Here is a 17380-nt window from a genome sequence, read left to right as displayed (position 1 = left end):
TAAGTGGGCAAAGAAGGTATGATGGGTATGGAGTGGCACCACCAAGCTTCTCCTTCAAAGAAGGGCTTTTTGTTCCATCTGTCACCAGGCAGCCTTCAGCTGTCAGTCCCCTCAGGGCCTACCTGAGTTGAAGGGTCTCCTCACCTATGGTCACGGCCTTCCTAGGGCAGCCCACATCTAGTGACTGATGAAAGGAAATGGTCTAAAGACTCAACCTTTTCAGCACCATTCAGGACAACTCTAAAGGCTGATTCTAGCCTGGCCGGTGTGGCTCAGTGGCTGAGCGTCGACCCATGCACCAACAGGTCGCTGGTTCGATTCTGGGTCAGGACACATGCCCAGGTTGTGGGCCCGATCCCCGGTGGGGGGCGTGCAGGAGGTGGCCAGTCGATGTTCTCTCTCATCAATATTTCTAACTCTTTCCTTTCCTCTCTCTCTAAAAGAATAAATAAATAAAAATAAAGGCTGATTCTAGCTCCAAATACCCCATGGGGTTGAACAAGGCTGTTGTTGGGTGTGTATCATGGCACTTGTTCTCACTCCAGTCACTTCCCTTCTACAGGCGTTGGCCCCAAAGGCATGCCTCAATTAACATCCTGCCTAATTGTCTCAAAATCTGCTTCCCAGAATCTGTCCTGTGACTAAAAGGAGTTGCAACAGAGGGGTAAGTGTGAAGAGGGATCTAGTCTTCTCCAAGGAAAGGGTCATAGTGTGTGAGAGGCCCGCAGAAGACCAGAACGACAACTGTCTCTCACAGAAGGCCCTAGGTATCTGTAGGCGGGAGTTCGCAGTAAAGGCTTTCAGCAGTGCAAAAACAAGAATAAATCATATAAACATTTCAGTGTGAAGGAGCCCTGGAATTGTTTCCTTTGAGTTAGCCAGTGAAGAGGAGGCCTGACCTCTGCTAGCGCAACACTGTTAGCAGGATGTCTTCATCTCCAGCTGGTTACCAGAACTGAGCTGAATGCCCTAAAAGGATGGTTTACGCTTAAAAAAAAAAGGAAGGAAGGAAGAAAAAGATGCCAAACATATATTGTCTACTTCACAATGCTGTTCAAAGCCGCTTACTCTTCAATATAGGCATGATTTTCCAGGCTAACGGTTTTAAGTGGAAACTGGAAAAACAATGACAGGGGAAACAGGGTTGGCATTTCTGAGTTTTTACAAGTTCAAAGAGAAGGCCTCCACAGCACAGCACTATTAATAACATGGTATCTGGCACTGGAAGAAAAGACTCACATCTTTCCATCTTTTAATGCCATACTTAATCTGATAAATCTGGAAAGTACATTAGGTTAGCCAGAGCGTCCTTTAATCTTGGTGGAGATTCAAGGGCTTCTTTGACTATTTAATAGAAAGGCAAATATGTACTCTTGGTGAAAATATCTTTTAGGATTCATTTGGGTTATAATGAGAAGTATTGAGCAGGGGGAATTTTTTTAAGTGTATTTAGTAGATTTAGGAGAACAGGGCAGACCCGGCTGATATGGCTCAGTGGTTGAGCATCGACCCATGCACCAAAAGGTCACCAGTTCGATTCCTGGTCAGGGCACATGCCCAGGTTGTGGGCCAAATCCCCAGTTGGGGGCATGCAGGAGGCGGCCAATCAGTGTTTTCCTTCATCGATGTTTCATTCTCTCTCTCTCTCTCTCCCTTCCTCTCTCTCTAAAATCAATAAAGAAAAAAAATTTTAAAGGAGAAGGGGTCAGTGTGATAGGAGAGAAAGATAGGATAAGGAGGCAGAGGCTGGGAAGCGTCTAGGTCCTTGCAGTCACAAATATATACTGATTCAAGGACATAAAACAACAGAGAGGTCTCAGACAAGGAAAGACTGCAAAAGCATTCCTTCTGGGATTCCTGGGTGTGATAGTCCTTCCACATGCTAATAAAAAATGAGCAGGCTCACAAGTAAATGAAGAAAATATCAAACAGGCTAGTTTGAAACTATCTTGCAGTGAGTTGAGATGCAGTTGAAAATGGTTTTTGAGGAGATAAGAAAGGGTGAGAACATATAAGAGACAGTTTTGATGATAAATACAATTAAAATCGCCTTTGGGGGTCCTGTTCAGGGCTAAGTTCTCCTGCTGGCTTTGTCATGACCAACATCTGTGCAACACAAAGTATTTTCTGTAAGCTGGTGTCCCTCCGGGGGCCATTTGTTACCAGGCCATAAAAGAAAGAAAACAATTGATAGTCCATTAGAAACTTCTGTAGCAATCTGACAAAGTCTATTTACATCTGTTGAATTTAATGATAAAGAAAAATAGGCTTGGGCCCTAGCTGGTTTGGCTCAGCAGTTAGAGCATCGGCCCGTGGACCAAAGAGTTGCGGGTTCGATTCCGGTCAAGGCCACATACCTCGGTTGTGGTTTGGTCCCTAGCCCTGGTCAGGGTCATGTGGGAGGCAGCCAGTCTATGTGTCTCTCTCACATCAGTGTTTCTCTCTCTCTCTTTCTCTCTTCCTCTCACTCTATCTGAAGATAAATGAAAAATATCCTCAGGTGAGGATTTAATTTAAAAAAAAAGCTTGGGTTTTGTGTGTCTTTTTATTTCATTTTTGTAACTCTTCAGTTTTATTATAATTTATACATACAATGGAAAAGGGGGACAACTGTTCTTTTCTCAAGGTAGTTTGAGAAGTACTGAGCAACAGAAGTAAACCAGTTCGATGGGGAGCCCTACATTGCTTTGCTGGTTTTATGTGATACCATTTTCACTACATGAAAAAGGCCCAGAATTGGAAATATTGGGCTCAGTTGAGGCATATATGAGCTATTCTCTATTGTCAGCCACTATGATTGTTCTCTCTCGCTTCCCATATTGCTGTGAAATAGGATTGAGCCCGTTCAGAGTGTTTAGAATAAAAAGATATGGGGATAGGGATCAAGTGGAAGAACAATAAGGCTGCTTAGTTGAGTATGTATACCTCTGGTCTATATGCTGTCTGACTCTGAGCAGGACCACTTACAATTCAAATTAAAATTCAGCCCTACTAAATGAAGTAGTGATACCCGCTGCAATAGGGATGAACCTCAAAGATTATGCTCAATAAGCCCAACCGGTGTGGCTCAGTGGATTGAGTGTCATCCCATTGACTGAGAGGTCCTGGTTCGATTCCCGGTCAGGACACATGCCCAGGTTGTAGGTTCAATTCCCAGTAGAGGGAGTGTGCAGGAGGCAGCCAATCGATGTCTCTCTCTCACATCAGTGTTTCTATCTCTCTCTCCTTTCCTCTCTGTCTAAAAAGATCAATAAAAACATATTTTTAAAAAAGATTATGCTCAATGAAAGAAGCCAGATATAAAAGAACACATAAGATTTCATTGAAATGAAATGTCCAAAAATGTAGACATATAGAGACAGAAAATAGATTAATGGTTGCCTAGGGCTGGGGGGGAGGAGAGTGGGGAGTAACTGTAAATGGATATGACATTTATTTTTAAGGTGGTGGCAATGTGCTAAAATTACATTGTTTTGATAGTTACACAACTCTGTAAATATCCCCAAATCTTTTATGAATTGAGGAGGGTGGGGCAACTGTTAAACCGTCAAAATAGTTTGAGAAGCCTTGGGCAACAGAACTTAACCAGACCAGTATACTTTGAACTTTATATCATTTTATATTTGAATTTTATACCATTTTATATCCATTCAATTTATTTAATTTTTTATATTTTTTATAAATTGAATGGATCAATTTATAATACATAAATTACATCTCAAAAAAGCTGTTTTATAAAAAAGTAATTTCTGCTAGTAAAAAAAAACATAGACATCTCAATTATTTTTCAAGTTCTTAAAATATGAGTGGAAAACTCTAAGCAATCAAAGTTATTCATGTGATACATCTCTAATGAAAATGATGCAGTGTACAGTGTGCTTTACAGATATTCTGTCATTTAGTCCTGACAAGAAATACACGTTGATTTTTTTTTTTCTTTTTTGACAGTGAGGGAGTTATGGCCCAGAAAGGGATGGTGTTAAACCCAGTGTCATTAAGATGCTAAATGGTGGAGTTGAATGTAAGCTCCTGTTGGTCTGACCGAAAAAATGTATATTCTTTACACTAAACCAAATGACCTTTTCTCTGTTTTGCAGAGGTCCAATAAATATAGGCATTCAGAAGACAATATGCTGAGGTAGTTCAGAAAGAAATGCAATTTTCAAATCAGATTATAAAGTCAGTTTGTATATATAACACATATACTCAGACCAATGATCATATCCCACTAGCCTTTATTAGCATTCATTTATATTGAGAATGCACAAGATTCATAGTCTCATTCATTTGATAGTGATTAACAGGAGAAACACCTTCCCATTTTACAAAACTGTATAGATTCACTTAAAGGTATGTAATAACAGACACATATTTGTGAAAAATGTTTTTCTTACCCTGTTGATGAGACTTGTTTGTCTTTTTTGCCTCATCTCTCCCAAGTGAAATAAAATTTAGAAGAATATTCCTGCAAATGTGCCAGAATCTATTTTATAATCTGCTGCTCCTTCACATTTCCACTGACCTTGGCTGTGCTAATTTAAAAGGCAGCACTGTGGAGATGGGCTTTGTATTGTTAGAGATGTACATGTTTGCTTTGCAGGTCAAGGGGAGAAAATGAAAGCAAGAATCAGCAACATGTGACCCAGAAAAGAAGCATCCATCAGGATTCTTACCTGCCAGTGGAGGATTATATTCCAAATCAAACCAAGAGTCAGTTTGTGATTTCCATCTACTATGTCAGAGCTTCCAATATTCACTAAATCAACCTGTTAAAAATAAAGGAAAAATATTTGAAGGAAGGAGTCAAAGTGTCTATTTGGAAAGAAAACAAAATGCGAAGGTAATTGTATTAGCTATTTTCAGAGCCTCAGCAGCATTACCGCTTTTTAAAAATAATCCAAAAATGAAACAAAATGCATCTGTAAATGTATTTTCTGTAACAAACAAGTGCCCCTAAACACATTTGCAAAGAGACAGGAAATGAATGTACTTTTAGCATATCAATAGATTACTGCAAATTAAAGAGGCTAATCAGAGTAATCTCCAAATAAAATGTATAACAATGATAGCTCATAAAGAATGCCTAAAATTAAGACGTGCCTCCTAATACATAATCGAAACAGAAAAGAAATTTCATCAGTCCTTTTATCTAGCTCAGAAGAATGCTATTATAAATAGGGAGTGACTATATTTGACTAAAATGCCCTTGCTGTAGAAACACACATCAGAATTCTAATAAACAATGGAGCTAATGGCCAGCTCTCTTTTCTCTATCCAGGACTGGATTTTGGAATCAAAATCTGGCAGGGCTTCATTTTTTAAGACAAATCCTATCTCCTATCCATACACCCAACATTTTTAGGCAGAGTCAGGTTAAACAGAAGCATCAGACAAAAAAGCACATGAAAAGATGGTCAACATCACTAACCATTTGGGAAATGCAAATTATAACCACAATGAGCTAGCATTACACATTTATAATGGCTAAAATTAAAAAATAGAACATCAAACGCTGATGAGGATACGGAGAAACTGGATTATTCATGTATTGATGGCAGAAAATACATAGTACAGCTACTCTGGAAAACATTTGGCATTTTCTTACAAAGCTGAGCATGTGCTTATCATACAGTTCAGCTATTGGACTCTTGGGCATTTATCCCAAAGCAATGAAAACTGATGTTTATACAAAATCCAAAAGTAAGTGTTCATACCAGATTTATTTGTAACAGTCAAAACTGTAAACAATCCAGATGCCCTTCAAGGGTGAATGGTTAAACAAACTGTACATCCACACCATGGAATATTACTTTGTGATGAAAAGGAACAAATTGTTCATACACAGCAACTTGGGTGAATCTCAGGGAAATTACGCTGATTGAAAACAAAGCCAACCTCAAAGGGTCACATACAGTATGATTCTATTTATATAACAGTTTTGAAATGATAAAATTAGAGGGATGGAGAAGAGAGGAGTTGCCAGAGATTAGGGACAGGAGTGGGGTGGGTAGGGTAAATGGATGTGTTTATAAAAGGGCAGCAGGAGGGATCCTTGTGGTGATGGATCTCTTCTGCATCTTGACTCTCATGGATGAAACACAATCGTACATATGTGATAATGTTGTACAGAACTAAAACCACATGCACACACACACACACACACATATACAAGTAAAACTGGAAAAATACGAATACTGGTGGATTCTATCAATGTTGATGTCCATGGTAATATCATACTATAGTTTTACATTATACTACTATCGGGATAAAGCTGGGTTAAGGGTACACAGGATCTTTCTGTATTCTTGCTTACAACTATACATGAATTTACAATTACCTCAAAATGTATAGGTTAAGTAAAAAATAAGCATCCAGGGATACTTTAAAAGGAGAAAATAGCATAATAAAGCAAATAGGCAACTTCAGATTAAGTGCTATACAATGGGGGTGAAACTGTCAGAGCAGGGTTGAAAGTTGAGGAGTAACTCAGGTTTCTCTCCCAATTTATTATCCTTGACTCACTAATCCCTTTGTTTGAATTTTCTTCTGGCTGCCTCCAGGATACTGCCATTTTGTCCCTCAGGATCCTGAGAATAGTGACCGGAGAGAGTTCTCAACTCATCCTCCCCTAGATATCTTCACTAAACAGCTGAGACTCATTTCGGTTAGAGCTTTCATTCTCTGACTCTAAACCCTTCCTGGACTGTTTCACTCTGATCTGTCCTTCCCACTCGTTTTTTCCTTCAGTGAGATGAGTTCACTGTTCTCTCACTCAATGCTAAAACATATTCCTTATCCTTCATCTTAATTTTTTAAATTTTATTAATTAATAACTATCTTGGAAATCCTAGTGAAAACAATAAAAAGGCTACCCTTCCATGTAATGATCAAATTACCCCCAATTACTCCCTACATACACTAATTTGCAGGTTCAATGCATAATTAAATACTTAAATTATTTTTGTATCCCAACTATGTAAGAATTATTAGTCAGTTGGCTTAAACCAAAAATGTAGAATCATTTGAATAAGAATAAAAGATCAAGATACAAGTCCATAGTTGAATTCCACACAAAATTTCTAGTAGAGGATATTATTGAGCTATTTAATAGATTAGTAGATTAGATGTGAGTATGGTATCACATGGACTCTACAGAGAGAGAAGTAGCATGTAAATGGACATTTCAGTAAGGTTCTACTGAGAAGCAGATAAATGAAAGTCCCTAAAGCTGGTTAACAAGGTAGACTTTGACTTTCTTGGGTACAGGAAAGTGAAGCTGATACTGCCATTGTGAGCTAATACGTGTCTACTGTTTTCTTTTTCTTTTTCTAAATATTTTCTCTTTATTGATTTGAGAGAGAGAGGAAAAGAGAGGGAGAGAGAGGTAGAAACATTGATGAGAGAGAACATCGATTGGCTGCCTCCTGCACGCCCCCTACTGGGGATTGGGCCCACAACCTGGGCATGTGTCCTGACTGGCAATGGAACCTCTTGGTGGTCGGTGCTCAACCTCTGAGCCACACCAGCCAGGCATATGTCTACTTATTTCTGTAGTGCAGACGCTTTCTGTTAGACAGCTAAGTTTCAGGAGTATTCCATACAAATACTCCCTCATTCAATATGCTGTATTTAATATGAATACTTTAATATGAAATTATCGAGCATTTATATAAATTTATCCTGCACGTGCAAATAATAATTTGCTATAATATTTTCACTTTAGCCCTGACCATGTTGCTAAGTGGTTAGAACGTCTGCTCAAGGACCAAAGGGTCACTAGTTCAATTCCATTCAAGGGCACTTACTTGAGTTGCTGGTTTGATCCCCAGTCCTGGTCTGGGTCGTGTGGGAGGCAACCAATCGATGTGTCTCTCATATCAATGTCTCTTTCTCTCTCTCTCCCCTCCCTCCCTCCCTCCCTCCCTCCCTCCCTTCTACTCTCTCTAAAGATCAATGGAAAAATATCCTCAGGTGAAGATTAACAAAATATATATTTTCACTTTAATTATACAAAGGAGAATACACATATTTCTGGAATTTATTAGGGAAGGAAAAATATCAATCTCTGGAAATTAATAATTCAAGAACAAGAAAGCACCATGATCTACTTTCCATTTGGGGATTCCTCATGTAGCAATAGAGGCACTGATGTCAGGCACTGATGGACTTAGAGCACAAAATAAAAAAAATATTCCTGCTTTCTGAAACTTAATCGTAATGAGAACTTAATCAGACCATACATTGTTGAAAATTCAATTATCTAAATGGAGAAGATGTGGTTTTTAGGAAATAGACTTACACAGGGAGAATCACGGCTGGTAGTTATGTTTGAACTTGTCATAGGTATCATCCTGGAGAGATTTAGAGCAAGCAACAGGCACTTAGATAACAGCAGTCCCTATCCACTCTCATGAGCCCCCTCGCTGTGTGAGCAGGGAGATGGTTCCTGCATTTCCTTATCCTCATAAAACCCTTCCTAAGATCCAATCTCCATTATGTTCAGGTACCATGCTCAGCTCTGAATAAAGAAGAGTGAAGTAGAACCCCCTAATGTCAAAAAGCTCATAAGCTAATAGCAGGCCACATAATAAAAACGAATTAAAATTAGGTAGGATCCAGAAATTCCACTTCTGGGCATATAACCAAAAGAACTGAAAGCAAGGACTCAAATAGATATTTGTGCACCAACGTTCCAGCATTATTCACAATAGCCAAAAGATGGAAACAATTCAATTGTCCGTGGACAGATGACTGCATAAACAAAACATGGGATAGACATACAATGGAATATTTTTCATCTTTAAAAAGGAAGGAAATTCTGATATATGCTACAACATTGATGAACCTTGAAAACATGCTAATTGTAATTAGCCAGACACAAAATGACAAATAGTACATGATTCCATTTATATGAGGTACTAAGAGTAGTCAAATTTATAGAGAAAGTGGAATAGAGGTTACTAGGGGTTAGGGAAGATGAGATTAGTAAGTTATTATTTAATGAGTAAGAGTTGCAGTTTGATTTCTGGACAGTGTGGATCAGTGGATTGAGCATCATCCCATGGACTGAGATTTCCAGGTTCGACTCCAGATCAGGGCACATGCCTGAGTTGCAGGCTGGATCCCCAGTAGGGGGCATGCAGGAAGCAGCTGATCTATGTTTCTCTCTCTCTCTCTCTCTCTCTCTGTCTCTCTCTCTCTCTCTCTTCCTTCCTCTCTCTCTAAAAAAGTCAATAAAATATATTTTAACATTTTTTTTAAGAGTTTCAGTTTGGTATGAGAATGTACTTAACGGCATTGAATTGTACACTTAAAATAGTTAAAATGGTGTCTTTGTCAGATATATTTTACCACAGTTAAGTAAACAATAAAAAGCCATTGAAACACACACACACACACACACACACACACACACACACAAGCCACAGATAATATAAAAAGAAATGTGCATGGATGTGTTCTTATAAAACTTATTTATAACCACTGGGAAAAAATTAGGCAATTGTGTTTCATGGAGCCTCAGTAGAGAATAATAAATTATTGTGGCAGAGTAAACAAAAGGAGGAGGAGGTATTCAATATTGATTGAATCTATAAAAAAGAATATAAATACTGAGAGAAAGAAAGCAACAGGTAGGGAAGGCATGTCAAGAAGAAGCCCTCATATGACTAAAAATAATAAAAACAAAGATAAGAATATTTATTACCTGATTGGGAATTAGAAGTGTACTCAGGCCCAGCCAGAGTGGCTCAGTGGTTGAGCATCGACCCATGCACCAAGAGGTCACCTGTTTGGTTCCAAGTCAGGGCACATACCCAGGTTGTGGGCCTGATCCCCAGTGGGGGGCATGCAGGAGGCAGTCAGTCGATATTCTCTGTCATTGATGTTTCTATCTCTCTCTCCCTCTCCCTTTCAGATCAATAAAGAAAAAGAATTTTTTTTTTTTAAAAAGAAGTGTACTTGGGGACAATGTGGCATGGGGTGAAGTTGTTCAACAACCTGGGGAAGGATTCTGAAGAGCCTTTAAAACTCAAGGAATGCAAGGAACTTTTAGTAGGGAGGGGTGAGGGCACTATGAAGTGGAGAAACAATACCAGAACAGTTTAACAAAGCTGGGCCAATTCTTAGAAGCACTGGGGAAAATAACAAGTAGTGAAGAGCAATTATAGAGGTCTCTTCAACAAATACAAGGAAGTTTAAATTTTTTTCAGGGACAACAAATTCTTTTACAACTCTGAACCCTAAGAAATGTGCATTTTGTAATAACACACTGCACTTTTATTACAACTTTAGAAGTGATTCAGGGATAAGCATATGGCAATTTCTTTTGTCAACCTTCAATAAACAATAAGAGCATAGTATTAAATCTTATCTTTGTGGAGCTATTCTGTAGACAGTTACAGCAATGCAATCTAATTTTTGTGATTTTTCTGTTGATTTTCAATTATATTTTGTCAGTTTACTTTTTTATTGCCAGTGTTACTCACTATACCATCAGATCCGATAGGGCACAGACCACCACTGTTTGGTTGATTGTCTTTGCCCTCAGTCACAATGCGTAAATGACATGGTTTATAAATGGTTTCACTCATACGTTGTCTATTGTGTGTGCTTTAGAGGGTTATTCTTATTACACTGCAATTAGTGCCAACCATCATTCCTTTCTAAAGAACGGTCCATACTTGATCAAGTTGTATTGCCATCAGTTGTTCTTTTGTCATCCCATAGATGGTTATAAGAAATGCAACCAGCCCTGGCCGGTTTGGCTCAGCGGTTAGAGTGTCAGCCCATGGACCAGAGAGTCCCTGGTTCGGTTCCTGCTAAGGACACGTACCTTGGTTGCAGTTTGTCCAGACACATTGATGTTTCTCTCTCTCTCTTCCTCCCTCTCTCCCTCCCACTCTATCTGAAGATAAATGCAAAAATGTCCTCAGGTGAGGATAAAAAAATATAAAATAAATTTTACAAAGTGTAACCATCATCATTTTTTGAGTGGTAAACTATATGCTAAACTTTGTGCTGTTTACTGTGTTTGTGTGTATGTATTTATGTGTGTGTATATAATCTCCTTTTTATTCTTTTTAGAAATATTTTATTTCTTAATAGATATGACCACATAAATATATTGTTTTACACAAATGCATGAGTAACATCTTACACATGCCTCGCTCCTGTTTTTCTTGAGACAAGTTTTCTTTTCCATTTTGCTTAACCCACTTTATTCTTCTGTTTTTCTTCATGTGACCTAAAAATAACTTTCACATTGTTCTCCCTATTTAAATGATCATTGTATTGTGAGTGTGCATGTATGATATCACATGCACACAAATCTGAGGGATTTCATACTGAACCCCCAAAATGGCATATTATTCAGATTCTATTAAATATTGTTACCAAACAATAATCTTTTTTTTTCCTTTATTGATTTTAGAGAGAGAAGAAGGGAGAGGGAGAGAGAGAGATAGAAACATCGATGAGAGAGAACATCGATTGGCTGCCTCCTGCATGGCCCCCACTGGGGATTTGGCCCACAACCTGGGCATGTGTCCTGACCGGGAATCGAACTGGTGACCTCTTGGTGCATGGGTTGACACTCAACCACTGAGCCATACCAGCTGGACAATAATATCTTTTATTCATTCATTTTAATAGCTACATAATATTTCATAGTTTGGATTTATCATAGAGTATTTAGCCAGTGCCCTGTTAGTGGATCTACTAGATCAAAGGGGATATATATTTTTCATTTTAGTAGGTATTTATTTATAAAAAGAATTTAGCATTTAATATTTTAACCAGAAATGTGTAAGAGTAGGCTATTCCCTTACCAGTAATGGGTGTTTCTGCTGCACATTTTGCCGGTCTGATGAGTAAAAAGATATTATATTGTTAATTTAGTTGATTTCCATGATCCCTAGTACATTTGGATTTTTTTTTTTTTGTATAACTGACCATTACAGTTTCATCTGTGAATTGTCTGTTAATATGCTTTGCTCATTACCTATAAGGTAGTTTTCTTTTCCTTCTTAATTTTAAGAATTCTTTGCAACTAAGAGCTAACATTTACTGAGTACTTAGCACATGCAAGATGTGGTTATAATCAATTTCATATAGTTCAACATAATAGAATTTTTCCATTTATATTCAAAAGTGAGATTTTTCTTATACATGTAATATTTCATTTTGTGTTTATTGACTGCTGATAGTAACGTTATTCTGACATCACAAAGGAATTGTCTTTTTATATGCTCTCATATAGCTTAAAATATAGAAAATATTTATTCTTTAAGGATTAAATTCATATATGAAGAATCATGGTATATTTTTCAATGGTAGATTAATAACTTACCAATGTTTTTTGAATTACTCTAGTTTAATTTTATGTTATTCTTATATCAATTTTAATAATTTTCATTATGGTAGGAAATTATTCATATCCTGGGTTTTTCAAAGTAAATTTTACAGAATTGCTTATAGTGTTTTCTTAGTTTCTTCTGTATCTGTGGTTCTCATTACTAACCTTCTGTATTTTCCATTCTCTTCATATTTCTTTTTGTTGTGATTAAAAGAGATTTCTCTATTTTGTTGATCTATTCAAAAAGTCAGCTTTTGAATGTATTCAGCCTATATTTTAAATTTTCTATTTTGAATCCACATTTCATTATTGTTGTTTAATAATCTCTTAAGATATAGACTTAATTATTTTATTTCTTTTTTAAAATAATCAAGACTATAAAGTTCTCTCTGAATGCAGCTTTCAGTCTGCCCACATCATCACACTAAAAGTATGAGATACTAATTTATATACATTTTACAAGAGGGAAACAGAGTCTCAAAGGTACATGAAGCTTCCACAAGATTTAAAAGCAGGTTAGACATGAGAGACAATTCCTTAATTAAATCTAGAGAATTCTTCTTGAAGTACTTTAATAAGCTCTCTCTAAATTAACAAATACTGCACACCACCATATAGACAGGAATATTATTTGTTTGGGTTATGTTTTGTCTCTTGCTATACATCTTTTCTTCAAACTAAAAGGACTATAAGAAATCAGTAGTTGCCCAGCCAGTGTGGCTCAGTGGTTGAGCATTGACCCATGCACCAAGAGGTCACTGGTTTGATTCCCAGTCAGGGCACATGCCCAGATTGTGGGCCTGATCCCCAGTGGGGGCATGCAGGAGGCAGCCAATTGATGTTCTCTCTCATCAATGTTTCTATCTCTCTCTCCCTCTTCATCCTCTTTCTCATAACAATAAAGAAAAAATCAATAATTAATAATCACTAAGACTCAAAAGGGGATAATCTGTCATGCCTGAAGGGGACTGTTCATGGTCTTTACATTACTACCGAATGCCTCTTATTAACGTCTAGCCCATTTTGACTCTAAATTCTCATATGCTCAGAGTTGTTATAATGCTATATTTCTTACCATATAGCTATGAATGATATATTTTTAAAAATCATTACTAACTCCTATAAAATAATCATTACCATGCTGCACAATGCCTTCTCTTTTCTTTTACATATTTTTTCTAGTAGATGCTCTGAAATTCTACCTTTCAAGGATTCTCAGTCTAATTACTAAATAACTGTGAAAAAAGAAAACAAAAACTAGAATATGTTGATACCTGTATTAAACAAATAATTATGCCTGTCTGGTAAGCAAAACAAAAGACATTTATGTGACATATATGTTAATAAATGGACTTGATGTGAGAGAGAGAAAGTGTGTGTGTCTGTGTGTGTATCAGTGTTGTGACAAGCACCAGATAGCAGGAAATTCAGTACTGAGGTCATTAAGGACAGCCAAAGTTATGTTTTCCAGTTTTGCAGAATGAAAGCGCCTGATACCAAATGAATAGGTGTGAAAATTGATATTGTATGCGAAAATTAAATAGCTGCATTGAATTTTTGCAGAAACAAGTTCACCTACACATGAAGATTGGTTTTAGGAGTTCCTACAAACAGACCTAAGACTTAACTCATCAAGTAATGTTAAAGTTTGGCTCAGAGTTTTGTATTATTGTCTGTGGAAGATGTTTTATTCCAGCGTAATTTTGGAAGATAGAAAACTCTCACCATTTGCATTGAAATAATGGAAACTTATCGTGGTTCCAGCGGAATATTTCAATGTGAACTGAGGAAAACATCCTTTGAGTCAGGACAAACAGGATGCAAACATGCACCTAGGAAACTTAATGAACTGGTTTGGGAAATAGTCTTGTTATCCATTTTATAGGTGTGAGGACACAATTTGAACAGAATTGTGTTCCCACACTAGTACTTAGACTAAAATATCTAATTGTGTACAATATATCTTTAGCAATGTATGATAAATATATAAGCATTTCAGAGAGCACTGTTACTTCCTGGTGCTCAACCTCCAAAACGAGCTTACTAATGACTGGAATATAAAGAGCAATTCATTCTCTTCTATTGCTTATTTAAGAGAGCAATGTTTGTTTTATCGAAGGTTTTGTTTTGTTTTTCAGGAAGATAATTTTCTTTTTACTGAAGAAAAATTAACATATTCTTCAAATCTCTATACAAGACAACTTTAAGTATATATTATATGGGTTTGACAAATGTATATGCTTGTGTAACAAACATTCATTCCAGTCTAGACAAAGCATTCATTTTCTTTTTTTCACAGATGACTTTCTCATTGTCTTTATTATTTTTTATTTTTTTATTAATTTATTTTTGTTACAGATGTTTCTCCTTTTCCCCCATTGACACCCTCCTCACGATCTCCCGCACCCCCTTCCCGTTCCCAGCATTGTTGTCTATGGCCATAGTTAGGCATACATGCATATAAGTTCCGTGTTTTATCTCTTCCCTCCCCCCCAACCCCGTCTTCTGAGGTTTGTCAGTTTGTACCCTACTTCCATGTATCTGAGTCTGTTTTGTTCATCAATTTGTTTTGTTCATTATATTCCACAAATAAGTAGACAAAGCATTTCAAAAATGCTAGAAAATTTTCTAGTTCCCCATAAAAAAAACTATATTTTTCCCCAGCTTTTTCCCTTTTTTAATTTATTTTTATTTTTCAATTACAGTTTACATAAAATAGAAACAGACTTACAGATACAGAGACCAGACTGACAGTTGCCAGAAGAAAGGAAGTTGGGGGCCAGGGTGAAAAAGGTGAAGGGATTGAGAAGCACAGATTGGTAGTTACAAACTAGTGATGGGGATGTAAAGTACAGCAAAGGGAATATAGTCAGTAATACCATAATAACTATGTATGGTGCCAGGTAGGTACTTGAAATATCAGGGGGACCATTCTGTAATGTACATGATTTTCTAAACACTCTGCTGTACCTACCAGGTTTTGTTTTTATCCCCGAATGCAATCTAGCATTGTCAATAGGATTTTCCACAATCTAAATTTAGATACCCTATAGTGGTTATAATAAAAGGATTTTTACATATTTATATATTTAATATTTAAGAATATTTAAGAAAACAATAAGATCTAAAGCCAACCTGAAATGTGATGGTTTAGTGAAAAAAGATTACTGACCTGGACAAGTTTATATTTTTTAATTAGCTTTACAGAAGGAATAGAAGAATGAGTTCATTGAACATAAAATGGTGCACAGTGACTTTAGAATGAGGAATATTTACATAAAATAATTTTAATAACCAGTCAAACAATCAAAATGGAAGTGCTTAGGGCAGAGCAAAAGCAAAGAGGGGAAAAGAAAAAAGATAAATAGAAGCAAGGGAGTGATATTCCTATGATGTCTCTGACAAAGTTTAGGAGGAATATAAAGCTCTGACAAGTATTTTCATGCTTTGTAAATTTTTGGTGGTGGAGGGAGCTCCATAAACTTTTCCAGTTTTCGTTTGTAAATCACTGAAGCATTTGCAGTTCTTTTTTTTTTTTATTTCTATTGAATTTATTGGGGTGACATTGGTTTAAAAATTATATAGGTTTCAGGTGTATAATTCTACAACACATCATCTGTATGTTGTATTGTGAGTTCACCACCACAGCGCAAATCTCTTTCCATCACCATTTCTCCCCCCTTTACCCTTTTCTACCTCCCACAACCCCCTTTCCCTCTAGTAATCGCCATACTGTTGTCTGGGTCTATGAGTTGTTTTTTTCTTTGCTTAATCCCTTCACCTTTTTCACCCAGACCCCCAACTTCCCTCCTCTCTGACAGCTGTCAGTCTTCTCTGTATCTATGAGTCAGTTTTATTTGTATTTGTTAGTTTCGTTTGTTCATTAGATTCCACATAGGAGTAAAATCATATGGTACCTGTCTTTCTCTGACTGGCTTATTTCACTTAGCATAATACTTTCCAGGTCCATCCACGCTATCAAAAAAAAAAAGGAACCATTTCCTTCTTTTTTATGGCCAAGTAGTCTTTCATTATGTAAATATCCCATGGATTTTTTCATCCATTCATCTACTGATGGACACTTGGGCTGTTTCCAAATATTGGCTATTATAAATAATGCTGCAATGAACATAGGGGTGCATATATTCTTTCAAATTAGTATTTTTGTTTTCTTCAGATATATTCCCAGAAGTAGAATTGCTGGGTCATAAGGCAGTTTCATTTTTAATTTTTTCAAGTAACTCCATACTGCTTTCCACAGAGGCTGCACCAACCCGCAATCCCACCAACAGTGCACCAGGGTTCTCATTTCTCCACATCCATACCAACTCTTGTTTGTTGATTTATTGATGATAGCCTCTCTGACAGGTGTAAGGTGATCTCATAGTGTTTTCTTTATTAATGTGTTTTTGTTACAGATGTTTCTCATTTTTCTCCCATTGACACCCTCCTCCTCCTCCCCCGCCCCCGCCCCATCCCTTTCCCGCCCCCGCCCCATCCCTTTGGGGGATAGCTTTGTTGTCTGTGTTCAATGGTCATGCATACATTCATGTAAGTTCTGTGGTTTATCTCTTTCCCCACAACCCCCCCTCCTCTGAGGCTGTCAGTCTGTACCCCACCTCTATGTCTCTGGGTTAATTTTGTTCAGCAGTATGTTTAGTTCATTATATTCCACAAATAAGTGAGATCATGTGATCTTTGTCTTTCTCTGCTTGGCTCGCTGAGCATAATACTCTCCAGGTCCTTCCATGCCATCTCAAAGGATAAGAGATCTTTCTTACAGCTGCATAGTATTCCATTGTGTACATGTACCACAGCTTTTTAATCCACTCATCTACTGATGGACACTTGGGTTGTTTCCAGATCTTAGCTATTGTAAATAGTGTTGCTATGAACATAGGGGTACATATATTCTTTCTGATTGGTGTTTCAGGTTTCCTAGGGTATATTCCTAGAAGTGGGATCACTGGGTCAAATGGCAGTTCAATTTTTAACTTTTTGAGGTAATACCATAGTGTTTTCCAC

The 17380-nt window shown here is 37.1% G+C and overlaps 1 protein-coding gene across 1 annotated transcript in view; it reads right to left on the bottom strand.

Moving 5' to 3' along the window:
• The window catches only part of DMD (dystrophin), a 2326146-nt gene that overhangs the window by 1756062 nt on the left and 552704 nt on the right, over positions 1-17380 (bottom strand). Inside the window, exon 5 of the mRNA XM_036270045.1 lies at positions 4674-4766. Coding sequence (XP_036125938.1) covers positions 4674-4766 — 93 coding nt within the window. The remainder of the gene's footprint in view (positions 1-4673; positions 4767-17380) is intronic.

This window comes from Molossus molossus, unplaced genomic scaffold (genome assembly GCF_014108415.1).
Source record: "Molossus molossus isolate mMolMol1 unplaced genomic scaffold, mMolMol1.p scaffold_m16_p_2, whole genome shotgun sequence".
NCBI classification, from domain to species: Eukaryota; Metazoa; Chordata; class Mammalia; order Chiroptera; family Molossidae; genus Molossus; species Molossus molossus.
Note: the sequence above shows the minus strand (reverse complement) of the source record. Positions and strands in the feature narration are given on the sequence as shown.